Source organism: Myotis yumanensis, unplaced genomic scaffold (genome assembly GCF_028538775.1).
Source record: "Myotis yumanensis isolate MYYU_CA2020_CCGP unplaced genomic scaffold, mMyoYum1.0.hap1 SCAF_2, whole genome shotgun sequence".
NCBI classification, from domain to species: Eukaryota; Metazoa; Chordata; class Mammalia; order Chiroptera; family Vespertilionidae; genus Myotis; species Myotis yumanensis.
Window position 1 is genome coordinate 17688967 of NW_027223753.1, and position 25304 is coordinate 17714270.

The 25304-nt window shown below is 33.9% G+C and overlaps 1 protein-coding gene and 1 pseudogene across 3 annotated transcripts in view; one reads left to right on the top strand and one right to left on the bottom strand.

Moving 5' to 3' along the window:
- Nucleotides 1-25304, bottom strand: part of EYA3 (EYA transcriptional coactivator and phosphatase 3) — a 104793-nt gene that overhangs the window by 61284 nt on the left and 18205 nt on the right. For 2 of the 3 annotated variants that reach the window (XM_070404504.1, XM_070404502.1), the window contains exons 2-3: nt 7250-7350; nt 2716-2759 (exon numbers count right to left, since the gene is read on the bottom strand). In XM_070404504.1, the coding sequence (XP_070260605.1) occupies nt 2716-2759; nt 7250-7282 (77 nt within the window). In that variant the 5' untranslated portion in view covers nt 7283-7350. Of the gene's footprint in view, nt 1-2715; nt 2760-7249; nt 7351-9848; nt 9958-25304 lie in introns of those variants that run through there. The other variant, XM_070404503.1, reaches the window with a different exon arrangement.
- Nucleotides 13455-14038, top strand: LOC139001688 (large ribosomal subunit protein eL15-like; annotated as a pseudogene).

Here is a 25304-nt window from a genome sequence, read left to right on the forward strand (position 1 = left end):
TTGCTATGAGTCAGTTTCCAAAAGTAAGGCTTCAGGTATTGTATATTGTGAAAAGCAAGAGAATATATTGAATAACATGGAATTCTATGAGTAACTGTGTATAGTAAGATAATATAAAAAACATTCTGGACCTTAATTGCTTCATCTCAAAAAAGAAATATTCCTCACTCAACACCTTTTGGGTGTTACATGAATTCATGAGTGAATGAGCAATCGTCTATAAACAGGAAACTTTTTTTTTTTTCAGACTACAGAGGTATCACTTAAAACAACGAGAGAATATCTATGCAGTGAAATCACAGTAAAGTTCTGTAAGAATTACCTGTAACAGAATGAAATTATAGAAATTGTTTACCTAAATCGTAGGTATCTTGACCAAATCAAAGATATCTACTTTTTATTTATTTAAAATGCATTTTCTATTATTATCAAGTTCCCTTATGAAATAAATATCCTTACTCTTAAATTTTCCACTTACTATGCCTCCCATTCTACCATACATTCTTTAATTTATTTTTAATACACCTTCTGTCTTATCTCACTACATAACCCTAAATTAATAGAGGAGTACGGATAATGCTAATATTTAAGCAATAAAGAGGATTAAAAGACCAAGATGGATTTTACTACCTTTAGTAGAGTTAACTACTTTTTATTCCAAGTGCTAGTAACTTACTTTAGAGACATAAACCAGGTATGTGTTATTGTGTTATTGTATACATATACTGTTTATTATAATTACTGGCATTTTCAACTCCCTTAAATTCTGGAGGAAAACTATCACTTTATTTACTTTTCCCACCACTTATTAGTGGCAAGGTAGACACAACAGTTTTCAGTCTATGTCTGCATAGCTATTCAGATCTGCAGAATTTTACATTTGGAGGAGCCATGACAGCCCCAATCTAGTCAGGCTAATATTTGAGGCAAATGGCTTTAAACTAACACAGTTTACTGAGTTTACTTGAATATATGGTCTCTATGTATACATTTCTACCTCTACCTAAGTTGAATGCTCATAAAAGGAATTAGTACAGAAATATGTATATGGATAATCAGTATTACCAAAAAAAGTAAAGATATTTTGAAATACTTTTCCAAATGTTTTCTACTCTAAGTTATAAATATTTTAAAAACTGAGAGTAAAGACTATAATCTGCACTTAAAAAAAAAAAGAAAGAAATCTGCTTTGCTGGTCTACACTCTAGGAGAAATGGAGGACACTGTACCGGAGGATCCATATATCTGGAAAGAGGTACACTGACAGAGTAGTTTCTACACAGGAAAAGAAAAATTTTGGGGGGGTTAATCCTCACCTGAGGATATTTTTCCATTGATTTTTACAGAGTGGAGGAGAGGGAAAGACAGAGAGAAACATTGATGTGAGAGAAACACATCGATTGGTTGCCTCCTGCACAAGCCCCGGACCAAGGCCTGGGTCAGGGAGGAGCCTGCAACCAAGGTACATGCCCTTGACTGGAATCGAACCTGGGACTCTGGTCCGTAGGCTGAAGCTCTATCCACTGAGCAAAACTGGCTAGGGACAAATTTTTTTTTTTTAAATGCTACTTCTATTAAAAAATATACTGCACCACCCTAACCGTTTGGCTCAGTGGATAGAGCGTCGGCCTGTGGACACAAGGGTCCCAGGTTCAATTCCAGTCAAGGGCATGTACCTTGGTTGCGAGCACATACCCAGTGGGGAGTGTGCAGGAGGCAGCTGACCAATGTTTCTCTTTCATCAACTCTCTATAGAGAGTTTCTAACTCTCTATCCCTCTCCCTTCCTCTCTGTAAAAAAATCAATAAAATATATTTAAAAATATATATACTGCACCAAAATTCTTAGAGCTCTCATATATTTTCTAAACAAACCTCTTGTATTTAAGCATAATATCAATAAAGTTTCATGCCCCCATACCTGTTATATTTTAAATGTTCAAACAATTTTTCCTTAGATGAGAGAAAGGAAAAAAGGGAAGAAAGATAATTTTATAGACTGGGAAATAAAACACATCAGGAAAGATAGTTGGACCACCAAGAGTGTTTAAGTGCCTGTTTGAGATGTAATCATGAATGAAAATTGAGACCAGTAAGCATAATGTATATAATAAGACATATGGATTAGTGTGGCAGTAAAATAAATGATCTGGAGTGAAATGTGTGGTAGCAAAAGAGGAGGATTCTGGAAATTAAGATGTTAGAGGTGATGAAGTTACTGGTTCATATGGCTGGTGGACAAACGACGGGAGATAAGAACCGTGGAAAAATAAAGCATGAGGTGCATAGAAGTTGCCTCTCTTCTACAACGGGAGGGAAGCTAATGACTGAGGCATCCCATATCCATTTGGTAATGAATGCCAAATAACTTGCATTTCCCTTACTTCTGCTTATTCTTCCTATTTCGTATTCTGTACATCTAGCTAAAGAATACTGACCAATGTGTCTCCTCCATATATCATACGCTCTGATAGATAACATGAGTTCGGTATATATTGTTGAATAAATAATTAATGAATAAAATAAATAAATTAGCACTTATGAGTTTCAAAAACAAACTTTTGGAGGGTATTTTCATTTTAAACCAAGTAATTTCAAAATGTAAAGACTGACTTTAATAAACAAAAAGAAGGCAGTCAACCTAAGTCATGTCCATCATCAGCATGTGAAAAAAATTGTAGGTAGATTATTAAAAAGAAATTCAACTTTAATATACCTTAAAGTTTGCTCTCCCGATTCCTGCATCTTGGCTTTTTTAACCTGTAAAAATAAATAAACAAAGGAATAATGTAATGATCTATTTTTGAAATAATCTGGCTATTCAAATGTCAGACTAACATTAACTAATAAATTTCAGGGTAATTGTCTTGTCTTGCTTAGTTTTATTTAATTAAACCTTATATTTTTTAGTTAGAGATGAACTTCTTTGTTTTTCACATGGAGATCTTTTTTTCTTTTCTATTTTTAAAATTTATCTTTATTGTTGAAAGTATTACAGATGTCTCCTTTTCCCCCCATTTTTTTTTTCCCAATGAAAATAGTGTTTATCAGAATCAAGGTAAAATGTAAAAAATCTTTATCAAGATTTTTACTCAAGATAAAATGTTTACCAGGATGAAATATCTAAACTTGGATACAAACTTGTTGGTTTTAAATTTTAACAGATGCATAATTATATCATTAAACAATAAATATGGAACTCTTGATATCATCTACTCAAAATTTCTTTAACAGAAATGTCTTTTTCTTTTTTGTTAATCCTCATATTTTTTTACATTATTTCTAGAGAGAGTGGGAGGAAGGGGGGGAGAGAGAAAAAGAGAGAGAGAGAAAGAGAGAAGCATTGATATGAGAGAGACATGGACTGGTTGCCTCCTGCACAGCCCCCCACTGGGGCCAGGATCTAACCTACAATCCAGGTACTTGCTCTCGACCAGGAATCGAACCTGAGATATGTTGGTGGGCGCAGGCAATGCAGGCCAACACTCTGACAACTGTACCACAACATCCAGGACTAACAGAAATGTCTTTATACTTAAATTACCTACATGCCAAAAATAAAGACAATTTCTCATCATGCTACTAGTAATCTAAAAAATATTATTCACACCATTCTGATTTTCCCTCCAGATTTTCATCTTTTCTTAATTCCTTCTGAGGTAAAAGCATTTACACTGAAGCAATTTAGTCCAGAAATGAAAAATAATGTTTAACACTGTGCATGTTCCCTGCTTTCATATTACAAAAGAATCTGATTTTAGAGCTCTCTGATTAGAATAACTAGTTATAGTAGAAACATGCTAAGTATACTTAGCCATACAAATTATGAATACTTAAAAGTATTTCAAGCTAACAAAAGGCAAAAATTCTGCTAAATAATTTTAAACAAATATAACAGGTGGGAATACAGCTATTTAATATGATTAGATTTAACATTTCAGATACTGTTCACCTTAATTTGGGCAATTATGTCCCCCTGTAAGTCAGGGATAGGAAGGTTGTACTACCCTGGCACCAGAGGCAGTTAAACTAACTCAAAGAATACAGACATATTTCACTGAGTTACTAAAGCATGGGTTCAAACAATATAATCCAGAAACTGACAGAATGCAAATAGTACAACTACTTTATACTGCTTCCTCAAAAGGTTAAACAGAGTTACCATATAATTCCGTAATTCCACTCCTAGCTATATAACCAAGAGAAAAGAAAACAGGTCCATACAAAAAAAGTGAAAACAATCCCAGAATCTATGAACAGATGAATGGATAAATAAAATAATGATAAATAGCCCTTGCTGGTTTGGCTTAGTGGATAGAGTGCTGGCCAAAGGGTCCGGGGTTTAATTCCAGTCAAGGGCACGTACCTCAGTTGCAGCTCCTCCCTGGCCTGGGCCCTGGTCTAGGCATGTGCAGGAGGCAACCAATCGATGTGTTTCTCTCACATCAGTATTACTCTCTGTCTTTCCCCCTCTCTTCCACTCTCTCTTCCACTCTCTCTGGAAAATTCTCCTCGAGTGAGTATTAAAAAATAAAATAATGATAAATAAATAAAACAATGAGTATTGAGTTTGATATGTACATTTTAAAATTCTTTCCTATGTGTATAATGCCCTTTCAAAATTTGAGTTCAGAGACCACTCCTGATATCTATAGAGGAGTTAAGTGCTTCCAGTTCACCAGAAATAATCTTGGATTATACCTCTTATTCCAAACTGAGTCTGGTTAATGCTCCCTTTCACTCTTTTTAAAAAGAGTTCCAGGTTGGACAATAATATGAGCTGCTTCAAAGTAGTTGAAAAAGATGAAGACTGGAAGAAGACTGAGTCAAATACCTAAATGGTGACTACAGAGAAAACCATTTCTCATTGCAGAGGATTGACTGGCAATAGGGAAAGTGAAAGAAAATCCTGTGGCTAGGATTTATGTTGCCTTGTTAACAATGACCCCAACAAATCTTAAATCTTAAAACAGAGCAAGTAAGAAGTAGAGAAATGAGAGAGGACAAGACAAGAGACGATAGGATAAAAATAACTCCAATAATAATGCCCATCAGTAACATCTCCCTCTATATAGAGATAAACAGTAGGGTTAAAAATCTTAGTTTTATCATCAACCTGGGATAGGACTATTCTCTCCATTCAAATTTCCTATCTCCACTACAGCCTATGAAAACTTTTCTCCTCAAAGTCTGGCATTTACTCTCCTATCCTAATTATTCTTAACAGTCAATAAGTGTTCTGTGTTTTCTTAGATTCCATATTTATTTGATATCCATTAATCATGGAGCCAAAATTGTTTACCAGTATATCTCCCCTACGATCCAGAGCCCACACTCTGAACTACCTCCTTTATCATACACACCAAGTCAATATTCCCCTGTTCTAAATCAACTCAGAGCCAGATGGATACCTAGTGACAGCCCTATACCCCAAACCTCCTGGAATTATTCGCGTTAACAATCCTAAACTATTTACCCTGGCATGCCATGCCTCTAATTTCTAAGGGAATTGTAACATTAAACTTTTCTTTCAAATGGCACTGACCTCTCAGTGTGGTACTCAGTCACCTTTACAAATTAAACCCAGGCACAAATCAATAGGAAAATGATGCCCTAAGGCAATCACCATTTACAGTCAACAGAAAATTAGTTTTTAAAGTGGTTTAATTTCTTACCTTCCTCTGAAATAACAATCAGGTTAATATGTTACGTTATAGAAACGGAATAAGAACGGCAAGGAAATAAAGCAGAGTAGAAAAAAAGATGACCTACTAGCAGGTCAGTCTCACAATTCTCATTACCTTAAACAGATAAGGAGTAACCAACAATACCTATTTCAACAACTTATATAAGTCTTTGAAATTATGACTAGACCTTTTACTAAATTAAAAACTCAATGACATCATTTTCGTTGGTACATTTAATGTCTCTAATTCAGCTATTTGTTCTTATACAAATACAGTGTATCCTAGATACACTGCTGAGGATGATTTTTAACCCTACCATTTCCCTGATTATTAATGTCCACCAGGGAAAGGAATGACATTCCAAAAGTTTTCAAAAGGTTTTTTTTAACAATTGCTTATGACATCCTAATTTTATGCTTACTGTAAGTGAGAGGGCTAAAAATATAATAGCAAAGTAATCATCAGTATACATGTCTCGACCTAAAGAAAAATATTAAAAACATATTAAAGGACTTTATTAATTAAATGGAAGCTGGTGTCTATCCTTCTGTAATGTAAAGAATACATCTAGTACATGAAAAACATATCTTATTACCTGCTTTCAACATTCAAATTTTTCTACGTTGGATTTCATAAAGAAAGGTAAGCATGTACCACTCTATATTCTCTTTTAATATTAAATGCAAGAGGCTCTCTCAGGATAGCAAATTGAATCAGTATTTAACTTCAGAAAAAGAAACTCAAGACAAAAGGAAAAGATTCTTCAACATAAAAGTATCTTAAGAGACTGATTATTGCTCTCCTTTTTTAAGTGAGAAGGATCAAAACCAGACAAAAACAAACAAACAAAAAGAAGCCATGGCAAGGCAATAAATCCGTTTCACTTGTGGACATTTAAAATGATTTTATTTATTTGTATTAAATATTTAAAAGAAATTAAGAATTCAACCTAGTCTCTAGAATCTTATTTTTTTAAGAATTAGCTAGTGGTCAGATTACATTTTCTTCAACTACTACAACTTCTTAAAAAATTAAGTCAGTTAGGAAAACTTAGGTAAAGATAAAACTAAATTTTCCATCAGAAGTGGTGTATACTGTTTGGTAAATAGATGTTCTCTTTTATTTTAAAAATTGTAAGAATATCCATTGTTTTTTCTTTCTTTTCTTTTTTTTTTTTCTGGTTTGTACCACAACTGATTGAGACCTATAGCACATCCTGTTGCCATCTCACCTACCATGATGTCTAATTGCTCTGCCCTTCCCTGACAGCTCCCCGGGCTACAGATCAGACCAAGCAAAAGTGTTCTACAAAAGGAAATATCCACTGATTTTTTTTTTTTAAATTACAATCCCAAATACAATACTAACTTTGTAATGCTGATTTTTCTAAGCACACTCGTTAGCATTGTTAACAAAATATACATTTGAGATCATATAAAATTTTTTATTTAGAAGTATTAAGAAGTTTTTTTCTTATTTTTATTTTGAATTTGATTAATATTTAAAATCTCTTATGATTAGCTTTTCTACAATGAATTTTAAATTGTTAAAGGAAATACTTACTGGTTGCTCTGGTAAATCTTGTTCTTCTTTCATGAGGACCAATATTTCTTTATTCCACTTATGTGACTGGATCGCAAGTGTCTCTCAGCAGTCTTCACAGTCTGTGTAAAAAAGAGGAGGAATTCAAAGCTTTATGTACTCTTAAGGCATTATCATTCAGGCCATCAGAGAATAATTTTTTAAAAATATTTTGCTACCCCAAGCTTTCCACGTGAGTTCTAATCTCAAAATCTCAAACTTGCACATGGCTTTTCAAAACTGACATGCTACACCAAGTCAAGATAGGTATACGCAATGATTTTTTAATATCTTGCAAAAACCAACACGTGGAACCACTTCTGCTGTACTTAAAACATGGTTACTATAGTGCCTAATGTATTAAACATTTTACAATGTGCTGATAACTAGGACAGTTTTTTTTTAGGATTAGAGTTACATATTTTAATGATAAAAACTAGCCTAGCAAATCAGTAAGTTAGGATAACATCTAACCTGCTGTCATGTGGAACATTTATATAATGTTAACACAGACACACCGAAACACTTCAAATATAACAAATTAAAATATAAATTAAATACATTCACAACCATCTGTATATATAATTAATATAAAGGAAAATGGAATTCTCTGGATCTACTTTAATAATGCAAATAAGTAAAACTTTGAATTTTAGAATTAAGGAAAAATAATCATGTAAATTTTATTTATATTTTTAGTCCTCACCCGAGGATATGTTTTTATTGATTTTAGAGAGGAAGGGAGAAAGAGAGAAACAGGGATGTGAGAGAAAAACATCAATCAGTTGACTCCCATATGCACCCTAACCAGAGATGGAACCTGTAACCTAGAATTGAATCTGCCACCTTTTTGGTGTAAGAGATGACGTTCCAACCAACTGTGACCTGACCGGGGCTGGGACCCAATTTTAGTCTGAAATAATGAGCTCTACTAAATATACTGTCTAGTCAATCATTTAAGGAAAATCTTTATCTTCTAAGATCCTGCTCTTCTTGTCCTGATTTTCAAACCAACAAAGAAAAATAGACTATCCTCTTTTATTTTTAAAACTATAAGAATACCCATTGTTTTTCTTTCTTTCTCCCTCCTCCCCCCTTTTTTTTCCTGGTTTGATTTTCAAACTAACAAATCCCACATTTACTGGTAAAAACACTTTATTATGCCTTCTGGCAAGAGAGACAGATAGACATTAGAAAACTTAAATACATTATAAAAAAGAAAAACTCCATTACAATTTAACAAAAATGAAACTAGCACTGCTCTGAAACAGATGTGATTGCTTATGCTTTTAATTAAGGTCAAACCTCTTTTCACTTCTAGCAACCACTGTAACCAACTTAATATATAAAGAAAGCTAAAGCAAGTATAGAATCTTACTGCAGAAGTAATGAAAATAGATAAATAACATGAAAAGGGAAATGAAAAACTTCAGTTATGCCAATATACCAGCATTCCACTTCTATTGCTCTATACAAAACACTTTCAGAGCCACACTCCGGAATGGGAAAAGAAGAGAAAACACGTGTAAGCTAGACAGATTAAAAAAAATGTCTAACTCTGACAGAGCTTTACTCCCTACCCTGATCTAGAATGTCAAAAGAGAAAAAAGTGTAAAGGTCAGAAGCAGAGGATGCTCAATGCACTCACGTGCTCATGCACAAAGCCTCAAAAGCTGAGTTCTCATACTACCTGACGTAGGTAGCCACTGCTGCAGAATTACGGTGCACAGTAACTAAAGCTCACAGGTGCTATCTTCCCTGCACTTGTTTTGCTCTATCCAGAACAGCATAATCAATGTGACGTGAAACTGACTCATAATTATGAAAGATGAAACATTTTTATGTTTCGGCAACTTATATCTTAGTTTTAAATTGAAATGTCTTTATGGGATTTTAATACTGCCTCAATGAACATAATGTACATCTGTGAATGACCCCTTAAGAGCAAAATAGGACCAAATCATTAGGAAAATGTAATGCCTTTCTTTAATACCTTATTTGTTGTGTGACCAGCTCTCACCTTAAAAGTGATAGTATTCCATGTTTTGCTTAACTGTAATAACTGCAATCTCTAATTAGTAGATTCTCGGCAAGAGGGAGGGGATACTCTTTCTCATAGGGGAAGTGTTTTAAAACCTACCTCTCGGTAAGAAGGTAAGGAAAATTGTTTTGTTTTGTTTTAAAAAGGATACCAAAAAGCATGTACTTTAATTTTGTTTTTAAACACAAAAAACTAATTTATTTTAAAAATATGAACAACATTAAAGAACATAGATTTTTACTGATCAAAATGGATTATGGATTTTAAATGGCAAGAACTATTACTCTTAATAGTGCGGAAATAAATTTTCAAGCCATACAAAACTAAATGTTAAAATCTTAAATTTTGCTTCCTAGATATATGCTAATATTACTGTGATTTTATCATGAAAATGGACTAATTTTTTTTCTTGAGATAAATTCTACGGTAAATTGTAAGAAAACCTTCTTTAAGGGAACAATTGGAAGATATTCCTTTCTACCTCTCCTATTTCTTCTATGAAAAGAAGGATCCTTTGTTGTTGCCATCCCTAAAAATTACCTTCCACATAATTCCATCACAACATGTATCTAAGATACTATTTTCCATCAATACAGTATTCTTCCTTCCTTCCAAAAATTTGTAATTTATAAGACCTGAAATATAGAAACATACTGAATAAAGAATGCAAGTATTTACCACGTTCCTAGCATTAACCAATGTGCTAAAACTTTTAATATTAACATCTCACACCACTTTCTACAGTGGCACATGCTTATAATCAAAAGCCGAGTTTACTAGCAACCAGATGAAAGTGTTATATAACACAGACACAGTGATCCAGTATTTGACAATAACAAAAACTACGGAATTACAATACAAATCTTAGTATTCTCATTTCCTTGTAGTAGTTTTAGAGTTTAATATGATGGCTTGACATAGAACGGGAAAGTGGATTCTTAATGTAATGTAAATTAATGTAATTACAACTTAGCCAAACAGCCAATGAAATTACAAAACACACTCCGAGTTCATTTTTTGTTTTAAGCATCTTTATAAGGCATTTGGATAGTAATGTCTTTTCATAATTTTCTAGTTTCAATTTTTAGAACTGTTTCTACATACAATTATTTTTTCACTTTTTTTTTGGAGCTTGTTAGTATCTGTATGCCTTCATCGTTAAAAATCTGGGAAAATCTGCACTTGAGAACAGAAATAATATTTCCCTACCTGCCAATGCTGACAATGAAAAAAATAGGAACTTTCGTTTGATTCAAAAAGGTCACATAATTTTAAATATTGTGACTTCACAAGCTCATAAATAAAAGCAGGATCATTTTGTAATATGGCAGCCATAATTTTTAATCCTTAGAAATTAGAAGGGAAATAATTAGTAACAAATATTTTATTTCAAAATTCTAATAAGATTCTAACCACATAATTTCTGCTTTGTACCAAGTTCACCATAAAAATATTCAAGTATTAAGCTAAAATTACCCTGTAGTTATAAATGGCCACAGGCAAGAACTTGGGTTACTTCAAATGTGCTATTGAAGCTCTTAAACACAGAAAGGGAAATTTAAAATTAGGTATATAAATATTTTAAAACGCAATATAAAGGTCAATTTTTTTTTTCAGTGAAAACACAGTATATATCAATTTTAATTGTAACACCAAGAGAAGTGTCTAAATAGAACAAACAGTCTGATTATACGCCCTAGAAGGGAAACTTGCATACAGCTAAGTGTGCATAGAGATTTTCAAGAGTTAACTGAATAGCTTTGATACAGTTTTAAATAGAACAGGTAGCTCATAAATTTGATCATATCTACAGGGTATTTTAGAAGTCTATTTACTACCCCTTTCAGAACCTTATATATATTTTCAGAATACACCAAAGGCTACAGAAGTTTCCCTGGAAAAAATCAATAGTACCCCTCCCAAAATTAAATATATCTCAGCAATAATAGTTATAAACAGTAGTCTTAAGAAGTATACAAAAAATGGTCTATAACCACTTAAAATTTTTATTAATATGTGGATTGCTTCAGAATTTATAAGAAATAATTAGCAAATGTTTGCCATGATTCCCTCAAATATAATTATGTGTATGCCTTGAAGAAAGAAAACAAAAAGCAAAATACCCTCTTCTAATGGCTTTAAGATGATTGCTTCAAGTATTGTTATTTAACAATAACTGATCTATTCTAAAAGGGACCTATGAACATCAGTCTTATTCCATGGACCGGTCAACTGGGATTCAGAGATTTAAACAATTTGCCTGAGAATAATAGCAATCATGTTTCAGGTTTAAGTAGAAATATATCAAGTAAAGAGACTAGAGGATAGTGGTGATAGCTGACATTGTGAGTGAACGTAATGCCACTGAATGGTATACGTTAAAATAGTTTTGGTTAAGCATATTTTTGTAAAAAAAATCAAAGCAAAACATGAGACTAGAAATACCAAAGCAATAATCAAATCTAAAAAGTGCTTATAAGTGGAAAAAAATCTATTTTTAAAAAATGTTGTCATAAAAACTGAGTATCAATGTGAAGAAAAACATATCCACATCATACACTATGATTAATTCTAAACATATGAAGAACAAGTAGCATTTAAAAAATGGAAAAAACAGAATAGTATACTTATCTCATCTGTAGAGAGATAAATTTTTGAGCAATAGAAGCATAAGCAACTAATCAACAGATCCGGTGATGTAAGATATACTTTCATGCAATGAAAAAATAATAAGCCTAAAATTAAAACAGTAGAGTAAATGTAAGCAACACCTGCAATAATCACAATAGATAAAGCTTAATGTCTACAATATAAATCCAACCAATTCAACATTTACCGATCATCTATTATGTGGCAAACAATGACTAACATATATATCCATCAAAAGATACAAATAGTTTTTAAGATCAAATCAGCATTTGGGGAAAAAGATCCTCCCTACTAAGTAAATTTTAATATTTTTAAGATACCACTTCATACCTATTCAACTACCAAAAAATAAATCTAAAACAACAAAACCTAGAGTTATCTGGACTCCAAGAAGATAAGAAATATTCAGGCACAGCTTTAAAATCAGACTGTTCTCCAGTTAAAGAGTATAAAAGAGGTCATAAAATTGCCCATGATCTGAATAATTTTTCTTGTTCTTTTTTCCCTAAAAAGAAGCTAACTCTATTTTAAAAAGAGAAAGTTTGTTTTCACAGAAATGAAAAATTAGAAACAACCAACACATGGAGAATGGTTTACTTATGCTGTAATTATACAATTGAACATTCTATATTAAAATGAAAACTATAACCTATTTCAATACAAGCTCATTTAAAATGTGAAAAAACCTAAGATTTCACAATAACTATAGAATAATGGCTTAAGTATAACTTGGTAAGAATCAAAAGCATAGACAAAGAAATACAATGCTGGATGCTTAAGGTTTGTATAGTAAAATGTTTAGGTACATCACTTTTAAAATGCTTTTATAAAAATGTTCAAGTATTAAGCTAAAATTAGACATAAATTCTACATTCTGGCTCATCCATTTTCCTCAGGAAAAAACTTCAACTTTGAGGGAAAAGCAATTTAAGTAGCAATGATCCTCCCTTACCCCCAAATCTTAAAAGAAGCCCATGACGACACTACAGACAGAAAGACTCATTTAATTTTCTTGCTCTGTCATCTCTTTCATAAGTCAAGTTAGACAGACACTACACACAAACCCAGGGTTGCTTCATTTCATGGTCCTGAGTAAAAGCTTTCAACTCTCAACAGTTAAAAGAATTTGGTATCAGAAGACACTTCGCATTTGATTTTATTCTTTTGGACAGAAAAATAGTCACTCTGTGAATGGAAGAAAATTTATAACAAATGATGCTACAAGGAATATAGATTATTAAATTCTTAGAGGTAATCCTTATTTTAGGGTTGAGTAAACTAAAACCGAAGATGTGAAGGCATTGCTTCATGATCTCTGTAAGTAGCAGAACCAGTAGTGGAACCCAAGATTCTGAACTCCCTTGTCTTATTTCCCTTCATGTAGAATTGAGCATAAAACCTTCCCTTTTAAAACTGCATTCCCTGGAGGAGTCCAAAGAGGACTGTTGGAGAGAGGCTCTTCCTTTCCGTCTGGCTGAAGCCATCAGGTAAACCAAAATGGGCGCTAACAAGTACATCGAGGAGCTAGGGAGGAAGCAGCAGTCCGATGCCATGCGCTTCCTTCTCAGGCTGCGCTGCTGGCAGTACCGCCAGCTCTCTGCGCTCCACAGGCCCCTCCCGCCTCCCCACCCGACAAAGCGCGCAGGCTGGGCTACAAGGCCAAGCAAGGCTATGTCATATAACGGATTCGTGTGCACCATGGTGGCCGCAACCTATGGCAAGCCTGTTCAACAGTGTTAACCAGCTAAAGTTTGCTCGAAGTCTTCAGTCTGTTGCAGAGGAGCAAGCTGGACGCCACTGTGGGGCTCTGAGAGTCCTGAATTATTACTGGATTGAAGATTCCACGTACAAATTCTTTGAGGTTATCCTCATTGATCCATCCCATAAACCTATCAGAAGAAATCCTGACACCCAGTGGACCACCAAAACAGCCCACAAGCACAGGGAGATGCGAGGGCTGACATCTGCGGGCGCAAGAGCCATGGCCTTGGGAAGGGCCACAAGTCCCACCGCACTAATGGTGGTTCTCGCGTGCAGCCTGGAGAAGGCGCAATACTCTCCAGCGCCACCGTTACCGCTAATACACGTTTGTAAAATTCTTACCTAATAAACAATTTAGGACAGTCATGTCTGCATAAAAGTGTTCTTTAATTTGTTAAAACTAGTCTGCTGATTGTCTCATGAATGCATTGTCACATTATAAAAGTTAAAGTGCAATAACGTTAGAAGACTATAAAGTGATGGTGTGTCTCATTACTCATAAGATAGACGCTTTTGTCTTGGCTTTATGTCAGCGATTTTCAACCTTTTTCATCTCATGGCACACATAAACTCATTACTAAAATTCTGCAGCACACCAAAAAGTACTGTTTTGCCAATCTGACCAAAAAATAGGTATTTTGATCCATTCTTTTTTAATTTGACAATCTAAGGGGGCTAGAGGTGAGTGCCCCTGACTAGTCAGGTATTGCATGTTTTAAAAAATTGCGTCCCAACAGTGTGCAACAGTATACTGATTGGAAATCGCTCCTTTTTCTCATTAGGGAGTTTTCTATGTCAGTGTTTGGTATCATAGGTGTAAAATTCTGTGAAAGAGTGCAAAACTAGCCAGTAGATTTGTTGGTGCATGTGATGAAACCTACAGCTTTATTAGGGTAATAATGCAATGCTCTCTGATTGTTTGTTTACTCTCAAAGGGCTGTTTTTTGGAGTTTGAATTTTGCTTGGAAATGTGAAAGATAACCTAATCCATTCTCATGGTCCTATACAGAAAAGTGAAAGTTAAGTAGGGGGTTCACATTTTAGATTAACTCAATATAACTGCTGCTTCTGAAAAAAGAAAAGTTTAAAAGAATGCCACCATTTTTAGGAGAATTGAATGATCCTGTTGAAAGAGGATTCTCTTAAAATTAAACATCCTAGTTTACCTAAAAAAAAATGCCTTCCTAATATTACCTTAGGCTATTTATTCCCCTTCCTTCATTAATTCTCCAACTATTCTGTTATATTACTTTGACTTCGTGGTATAGTAACATGTTCTTAAACTTAAAACTTCTTTTTAAATGTGTTATCTGGCACTTTAAGACTTACTGAAAATCCTAAAATAAGATTATTTTTTATGCTACTTTTTAACTTCCTGTACAGTCTAGCAAAAATAACAATTTGCTTTCTCTTTACAACCATGAATCTTTAATTTCTAATCTACAGGCTTTGATCTGTTAATGAAACAGGTAATTTTAATCACAAAATATATGAAAATAAATTTTTACCATTTCTAGTCAGAGATAAAAGCATATTTTAGAAAAACAAAGTATCTCCAAACCCACTAAAACCTCAAAGTTATTAGAGAAAGATTTTCCTGCTTCATTATTAGTTAATTAAGAATTTTTCAAAACTACTTACTCCTCTGACCTTTACTGTGTGGTCTCTATAACTGGCAGTTAATTCTGCTAAAATTAATTTTCCCTTGTTTCTAAGATTCTGTGGAATCTTGATCCTAAACTGACAATGGCAGAGCCCACCTTCTTCTTTTTAGTATCTGATAGCACATGGTGGCCATTCAATAAACATTCATTCAATCAAACACAATTTCCAGGCTCTTGATTCCTCTAAATATTTACTTAAACTAGTTCTTTAAGAACCTTTGATATATTTAGAGGCACAAAAAATTAAAATCTTCACTTTTCTCATTTCTCACCAGGGATGCCTTAAGTCACAAATTTAATTCTTTACAAGGTTTTGTTAACTGATTTGAAAATCATCATTTTGAAGTTTGTGTTATCCAAAAAAAAGCAAGAAATGATAAACTTTATTTCAAATTTTAATATTATATTTATAATAAGAGATCATAGCACTGATACTACTTACTTCGAGGTTAGAAGTCTTTATTTTCCCTCACTTATTAGTAGGTTAAAGGTTTTTGTTTATTTTTAAAATTTTTCAGTTACAATTTACATTCAATATTATTTTGTATTAGTTTTAGATGTGCAGCATAGTGGTTAGACAATCATATACTTTACAAACTGTTCCCTCTGATATTTCCAGTATTCAACTGGCACCATACATAGTTATTACAATATTATTGACTACATGTTTTTTATGCTGTACTTTACACTGCCATAACTATTTTGGTAGGGTAAAATTTTAAATTAAAAACAAAGGGAAAGAAGGGAAGGAAGAGAAGGAAGAGAAGGAAGGGAAGGAAGGAAGGAAGGAAGGAAGGAAGGAAGGAAGGAAGGAAGGAAGGAATGATTGATTTACATCCTAATTCCCAGAACTGATGATTGTTACTTTATTTAGAAAAGAGTCTTTGCAGGATTAAATTAAGGATTTTGAGATGAGATTATCCTTGATTACCTAGGTAGGTCATAAGTGCCACCTCATGTCCTTATAAGAGTAAGGTGGAGGGGAAATTAGCTAACACATAGAGAGAGAAGGTGATACAAAGGTGGAGGCAGAGGTTGGGAGGATATGGCCAGACTTCCAGCAATCACCAGAAGCTGGAAGAAGCAAGGAATAGATTCTCCCCTTAAAGGCTATGAAGAAAGTGCAGCTTTGCCAACGCCTTGATTTCAGACTTCTGCCTCCAGAATTGCAAGAGAATAATAAATTTCTGATGTTTCAAATCTCCAAATTTGTGGTAATTTATTATGGCAGTCACAGAAAATTAATACAAATAGTAGAGAGGTTTATTGAGTTTTTTATTCGTTTTGCTATTACCTCTCTGCTTTGGTTTGTTGGCCATCTGGCCACTGAAGAAATACACAAGCTGAAAACAAAGGTGGGAAATGAAGAAAAATACGTAAGACAAAACACGATTATACATACAGCTGCAAAAATGCTTCCACACATTAATAGGGTAAAAATAAAACACTCAAAAACTTTCCAAATAATTGGACAGTTTGCCTAACAGAACTGTCACATAACTACAAGGTTAGCATTCTCATGCTTTTGCTCTGAGCCGAACCCTAAATGTATAGTGGAAGAAATTCCCAGCAAACAGTAATAACACTGGCAGTCCCAGGTATTTCATGGATCGCGAGAAGCCTTACTGATCTAATAATGCCTTGAGAACAAACTCAAGTACAGTCCCTGACTTATGACTGTTTGACTTACGCTTTTTCAACTTTATGATGGTGCAAAAGCAATACACATTCAGTAGAAACCGTACTTTGAATTTTGATCTTCTTCCAGGCTAGTAACATGTGGTACAAAACTCTCTTGTGATGCTGGGCAGCAGTAGCTCCCAGTCAGGTACACAATCATGAGGGTAAAGAACCAATACTCTACAGTATAGTGTGTTGCCAGTGTTTTTGAGATATTGTGTTCTCAACACGTTTAAGGTAGGCAAGACTTAACTATGATGTTATAGGTTAGGTATATTAAGTACATTTTTTACTTATATTACTAGAAAAATATTTATGATATTTTCAACTTATGATGGGTTTCAACTTATGATGGGTTTATTGCGGCTGCATCACAAGTTGAGGAGCATCTGTACTACTATTTATAAAATAGCACTTAAAAATCAGAATACAACCACTATACTATTTGTTGTTTTGCTTAGGGGGAAAAAAAAAGAAGACTGCTTAATGGAGTTAAACCTGAAAGATACACAAGTCCTCTTTTCCAGTTGATCTTAACTAATAATCTTAGGCAAACTATGCCTCAAGACTGAAATTCATATTTTCTATTTTGAGTGAAGTATTTATTTTTTATTTCTTTCACAAAGTCATTTTTTATAGCTATAGAGTGCAATGTGGTATCCTGAGTTGGATCCTGGAAGAGAAAAAGAACATTAGTGAAAAAAATAGTGAAAGCTAAAGTTTGTGAAGCCTGGATTTAGTTAATAGTAATGTCCCAATATTGGTTTCTTAGTTTTGACAAATGTACCATAGTTATGTAAGCCCTACCTGGGTGGCTCAGTTGGTTGGAATGTCATTCTGTACACTAGAAGGTTGTGGGTTTGATTCCCAGTCGGGGTGAGTACAGGAGGCAACCTATCGATGTTTCTCTCTCACATTGCTGTCTCTCTCTCTCTCCCTTCCTCTAAATATATATCCTGGGGTGAGGATTTAAAAACACACACAAAAAAATTAACAAGAGGGGAAACTGAGTAAGGAGTACATGGAAACTCTCTGTACTATCTCTGAAACACTTCTGAAAATCTATTTCAGAATAATATTATAAGAGCAGCACTGTTTTCTTTAAAAAATATTTAAATGGCTTATAGGCATAATACCAAAAGGGTGCAAAAATGTGTTAATCAAACTTGTTTTATGAAACGTTTCTAAGTTTGTGATCACATTTTTATAGTCAATCATTCCAAATGCACTAAATAGGAGCTTACTATGTAATGAGGCAAATCAGTATAAGGAAAAGAGATGGGATTCAGAGTCAAAAGCATTTAGCTCTATTACCTACTACCTATAAAACCTTGGGCAAGTCAGTTTTAGATTCTCTTGTAAATATAGATTCATTTTATTTATTTTTTAAATATATTTTTATTGATTTCAGAGAGGAAAGGAGAGGGAGGGAGAGATATGAGAATCACTGATTGGCTACCTCCTGCATGTCCCCTACTGGGGATTCAAGCCCGCAACCCAGGCATGTGCCCTTGACTAGAACTGAATCCAGGCCAACACTCTATCCACTGAGCCAAACCAGGTAGGGCTAGATTCATTTTATTTTATTTTAATTCAATTAACGAATACTTAGGAAAAGAGTCTAGTACCATGCCCAGTGCCTAACACATAGTAGAGGTACCCTAAAAATAGTAGTCCCCTTTGCATTCATAAGTGTCTTACTAAGCACTGGGAGTGGAAGAATAAATCAGGACCATTTCCATAAGGCATTCACAGTTCAGTGGATTTCTTAGGTATGATGCCACAGCAAATCCATAAAAGAGAAAAAGGAATAAATTTGACTTTATTAAAATTTAAATCTTCAAAATTTGTCTATGAAGTCATAATTGATTTTTCACAATGGTCTTTCCTCAGTCCACACCTTATTTGCATTTTCTGCTAGATTAGATGATGCTGACTGAATGTCCCATCTGTACTACATTCCTTTTGGGGTACCTGAAAATTGTTTTCTTCACCCACAGGGTAAGCCCTTTAATCCTTATATATAAAAGTACATGTATATATGTGTATTTTTTCTTCTTCCTAAGTAATTCTACCAAACCCTGATAGATCTGTCAGACTGAAGGAACCCTGAAAACCTATAGAAAAGACTGCAACAATTAGTGCACACTCACTTCCTTGTGCCTCAACTAGTATCAAGTACCATCAATCTTTTAAGTTTTGCCTAATGCAATAAGTAAAAGATGATTCCAAATTGCATGCTTTGTATCACTAATTATAAATAAAAATGTGTTTTCAGTTGTTTGGCTTTTATTTCTGGTAAACTGCCTAGTCATCTTTTGCCAATTACTATAGGGTTGCTGATCATTTTCTTAATATTTGGTATCAATTCACTGTAAATTATGGAAATTAGCCTTTTCACTTATACATTTTCTCTCTCCTTGTCATTTGTCTTTGTTTATGGCATATGTTGCCAAATAGAAGTTATGATTTTTTAGGAAATAAAATTTGCCAAATTTTTTCCTTTGTAGTTTTTAGGTTTTGTGCCATTTTTTAGGCTTTCACAAGACCAACTTATAAATAATGATTACCCTTCTTTCTATAACTTTGATGGCTCCATTATTTACATTTACATATATGCTTAGAGAGGCAATAATAGCATAGTGATTAAGAGAACATACCATGGAACCAGAATGCCTATACTTGAATCCCACTTTCTGCCACTTAATTGCTGTGTGACTCTGCATCAATCTCCCCATCTATAAAATGGGGGTAAAACAGTATCTATCTCACAAAGCTGTTGGGAGAAATAAATATATTAATAAATATAGAGTTTATGATAGCTACCCTGATACATAATAGGTGTTAGGTGTTATTTGACTGATCCACCAAATACTTAACCACTTGTCCTAATTCCATTTACTAAATCTTGCCATTTTCTCCAATGACTTGAAATGCCAATTTTATAATGCATAAATCCATATATATATATATATATATATATATATATATAAGCAATTTCTAGATTTTGTTACTAGTCTATTTGTTTCAGAGTCTATTTGGTACTTCCTCGGAAACCAATTTGAAATATAATTTCCTAACATACCGTAGAGGTGTTTTTTTTCATGTGTTTTAATACTTGAAAGGCTAGCTTCTCTTCTTCCTTCTTCTTTCTCACATTTTATGCTTTCACAGTAATGTTGTCAAGTTTTAAAAAACTAACGATATTTTAATTTAAATTGCATTAAGTACATAAAATAATTTAGGGAAAACCAGTAAGTTTACAATATTGAGCTCTCCTAAGAGCACAGTATATCCAGTTAATCTTTTTAAAATGTCTCTTAGTAGAGCCTCTCCATTTACTTATGTTGGTATCTTATGTTTTTGTTTCTTATATTTTTCATTATATTTTCTAAATAAGCTGCTTTTTATATATAGGAAAGCTGTTGATACTGGTACATTAATTTTGTAAAGAGCCACGTTACCAATTCTCGTTGTTTCTAACAACAAGAACAGTAAAATGGTTGATTCTTGAGTTTCATGTATATATTGTCCCCTGCTGCACAAAAATTTTGCTTTCTCTCTCCCCAATATTAATCTTGGATATTGACTTACACCTCCACTATAATATTATGTAACAGTGCTAATTGTTGGGCATCCTTTTCTTGTTCCTTACATTAATAAAAATACTTCTAGCATACCACTCACTAAGCATGACAATGGTTTTGGTTTGAAATAAAATTTTTCTTAATCATGTGAAATAAGAATTCATCAATTTTAATTATACAGAGAATGCTTATCAGGAATTGATATTAATTAGGTCAAATGCTTTTTTGGCATCAAAAAAATGATCATGTGGTTTTCTCTCACCTATTAATAGAACATGTATATAGATTTCCTAATATTGAACCACATATGCATTTCAGAGCTGAAACCTGGGGCTGAAGATAATTTTCATGTACTGTTGAATTCCATTTGCTAGTACTGAATTGAAGCTACATTAACATTTGTAAAATTTTTTCATATTTTCCTGTTTCATGCTGCCTAGAAAGTTTACAATCAATATTTCATTAGCTTTCTTAAAAGAATTGTAAACTTTTTTTCTTTATCTATGCTCAACCAGTGTGCTGCAAGAATTTTTAAAACATGTAATACCTGACTAGTAAAGGGCATTGACCTCTTTTCCCTTAAATTGTAAAATTAAAAAATGAAAACAGCCAATACAATAATAGCCATACAATGTGAATGAATCAAAATTACACCTATTTTTGCTCTGGCTTGGTAGCTCAGTTGGTTATCATCCTGATACGCCAAGGTCGTGGGTTTGATCGCTGGTTAGCGCACATACAAGAATCAACCAATGAATGCATAAATAAATGGAACAACAAGTCGATATTTCTTTCTCTCTCTCTCAAAAAATTAATTTAGCAAAATAAATTATTTTTGTCAGATTGGCAAAAAATATAATACATTTTTGGTATGCCGGAGAATTTTAGTAATTATTGCCATGAGATGAAAAAGGCTGAAAAATCACTGCTCTAGAAGAGCCATAAGTATCTCTTCCTTGGGTATTTGAAATAGCATACCTATGAAAATATCTGGGTCTCAAGGTTTTTGTGGACCAGGCCTTAAGACAACTTTAATTTCTTCAATGTTATCAATCTATTAAATTTCTTTCTTCTGGCATCAAATCTGTTAATGTTTTTCTAAAATAGCCACTTCATGCTTGAGAAAATAACCATTATTAAAGGGGATAACCAAGTCATTGCAATTACAAATCACATTTTTAGTATGACCACATGTGCCTGTAGAAATAAACACCAACTCATTAGATCAACCAATGCATATTTTAAAACTTCAAAGAATTATTCACCACACCTCCCCAAATAAAATTTTAGCAAATAATTTCTCCATCTTATGACTGGGCCTAAGTATTTTTTAAATGTGTGACTTAACTTTAATAAAATAGTGTCATGGGAATAAGAGATAGTAATGAATAGAACCTGAAAATCTAAAAAATAAAACAAAATAAAAACAAATAAATAAAATAAAATAGCCACTTCATCCAGATTGTCAAAATTATTTGTATAGTGTATGGTTATTTCATTCTCTTCTTTTGAATGCTGGATTCTACCACATAACTTCCCAAACTCCATCCCAATCAAGTTTACTCTCAACCACCTTCCCATTGATCAAAATCAGGAATCAGAACATTGGGTTCAAGAGAGCTGACAATGCACAGAAATCCACTCTATAAAATTAATAGTAAAGGAATAGAATAGATAAAATACACAATTACAACAAAAATAAAAACAGTGTTTTCAGGGGGCAAAAGACAACAGATTTTTAGAAGACAGAAAGTGAATAGAGGATTGATATCTGAGCCATTCATTTATTCATTATCTCAAAAAATATTTTATGTACTAGGCATTGTTCTAAGCACTGGAGATAAAGCCCTGTGCAAAAAGACAAAGTCCCTGCTCTCACTGCGTGGATATTCTAATCAGAGGGAAGAGACAGATAACCAGTAACTTATTATTAAAGCAGTGGTAAGAAAAATGAAATAGGATAGGGAAATAAAGAATCTAATTCTGCAGTCTGGATTCTTTGTCACATGTGGCCACTGAAGTCTCTGCTATTAGTATTAATGATGAGCTACTGATTAGACAGATTTCCTTAGAAAATCTTCCAGTCTAGACTGCTGGGCTCTGTATGTATATCAGGGCACATATTTAACACTCAGCCAGTCAATTTACAAATCTGCCTTAGTCTTCACTACCTGCTTGCACAGAACTTAAAGATGAACCAGATTTAAAAAACTGACAACTTAGGCCTTCTCAGGTCTTTCCTAAACATGCACACAACCCCACCCATATCCACAACCTTTCAGATTTCCCAGAAATATATCAGAGCTTCTCAAATCCCCTAATGGCTATCTCATTGCTCAGCTTTTCCTTTTAAGCTTTTTGGTTAGCCTGTTGTTTGTCCCAACTGTTATTCACTATCACAGGCAGCCAAGATGTTCAACAACTGCCTCTGTTTCCAATGAAAACCCTGATGGGCAAAAGGCTATTTGTACAGGATGAGCTCCACATCAGGTCAAATACAGACAGTCTTGTGAATGTCTTTCAAGGAACCACCAAACAGGTCAAGTAATGACAATTCCCTGGGAATGGGGCTTTGAAGGAGTTCCAATCTTGTTCTGCCCCTTCCAGTGGCTTCTGGAGGCTGCTAGTTTTCACCATGATTGGGGCAGTTGGTTTTCAAGGCTACTGTGGAGCTGGAGAGAGGGGAATAGAAACAAAGCAAGTTAAAACTCTACAAAGTATACTGTTTTTGCTGAAATTCAGCCATTTTTCTTGAATAAATGTTCCCAGGTTGCTGCAAGCCTTTGGTTAATTCTCATAGTTCTGGAAAAAGTTGTTCTATTTCTGTCAGTGTTCTCATTGCTCTTAGGAGAAAGTTTTCAGAGGTTCTTTCTCTGCCATTATTGTTGACATCCTCTGCATTCGATTTGAGAAACTCCTTCAGCTCAATCTTCATACTTATTAATTCAGTCTCTTTTTTATTTTTAAAATTTCAATATTTAGCCGAAACCGGTTTGGCTCAGTGGATAGAGCGTCGGCCTGCGGACTGAAGGGTCCCGGGTTCGATTCCGGTCAAGGGCATGTACCTGGGTTGCGGGCATATCCCCAGTAGGAGATGTGCAGGAGGCAGCTGATTGATGTTTCTCTCTCATCGATGTTTCTAGCTCTCTGTCTCTCTCCCTTCCTCTCTGTAAAAAATCAATAAAATATATTTTAAAAAAATAAAATAAAATAAAATAAAAAAATAAAATTTCAATATTTACATTTCTTATTTCTTCTGAAATTACTGATAATGCTTATCTTTAAATTTTCCTTCAGTTTATACTATTCACTATTTCCTTAGTTTCGGAATTTGGTATCTCTCATAGTATTAATTTTTCTCAAATGACTAATCTAGGTTATTAGTTCATATTTGCATTTTGGAAGTTTCAACTGAACAGTTTTTTCTCAGAGTGGATGAGAATCTTTGTTCATCTGTTGTTATATGCAGGTTCTAGTTATACGCTGAGTGGCCAGATTATTATAACCAGCCAGATTATTATGACCACCCCATCAGTACTTCATTGACACTTCCAAAAATACTGAATATTGAAAACTTCCTAAGCAAATACTCTCAAGGTTTTATTATTATTATTACTTGCATAACTAATTCACTTCATTGTACTGATGGGGTGGTCATAATAATCTGGCCACTCAGTGTATATACCCACTTCCAGTGCCTATAGAAGAGGAGTGAATTATGCTGTTAGGCAGTATCTGCAGTTAACTGGCTTTCTGGATATGAATTCTTATCTATTCTGAACATCATATAAATTATTAGTGATATATCTGGTCTCTATGCCAGACTTCTGACTTCAGAGAGAGTAGCTACCAGAGTTTTACCCTAGAAAGAAACACTGGAGTTAGAAACTCACTTTGCTTTTTGCTTCCTCTGCTTTTGTAATACCAGTCTATAATTGCTTCAGTCTATTGCTTCTTTCTCTAACGTCAAAATTCACTCATTCATTTATAAAATATTTATTGAGTGTCTACTATATGCCAGGCACTAGTTTAGATACTGGGAATTTAGTAATGAGCAAAGTCCCCAGACTCAAGGAAACTTATATTCTAATAGAAAGATAAACAGATACGTAAGGTAATAATTCCACAAGATAACCAGTACTATGAAAAATAAAACAAAGTAAAGAATAGAGAGTAGCACTGGCTGGCTTGGCTCAGTGGATAGAGCGTCAGCCTGCGGACTGAGGGGTCCTGGGTTCGATTCCGGCTAAGGGCACATGCCTGGGTTGTGGGCTCCATCCCCAGTGTGGGGTGTGCAGGAGGCAGCCAATCAATGAGTCTCTCTCATCATTGATGTTTCTACCTCTCTCTCCTTCTCCCTTCCTCTCTGAAATCAATAAAGAAATAGATTTTTTTTAAAAAGAAGAATAGAGAGTAACTACAGCATGAGTAGGGAACCTTTCTTCTGCCAAGGGCCATTTGGATATTTATAACATCATTCGTGAGCCATACAAAATTATCAACTTAAAAATTAGCCTGCTATATTTAGTCAAACATTTAATTAACTCACCCCCAATGCCTTGGCAGGGCTAGACCAAATGATTTTGTGGGCCACCTTATATGGCCCGGGCCAGCCTTTCCACACCTCTGGACTACAGGGAGGCTATTTTCTTTCT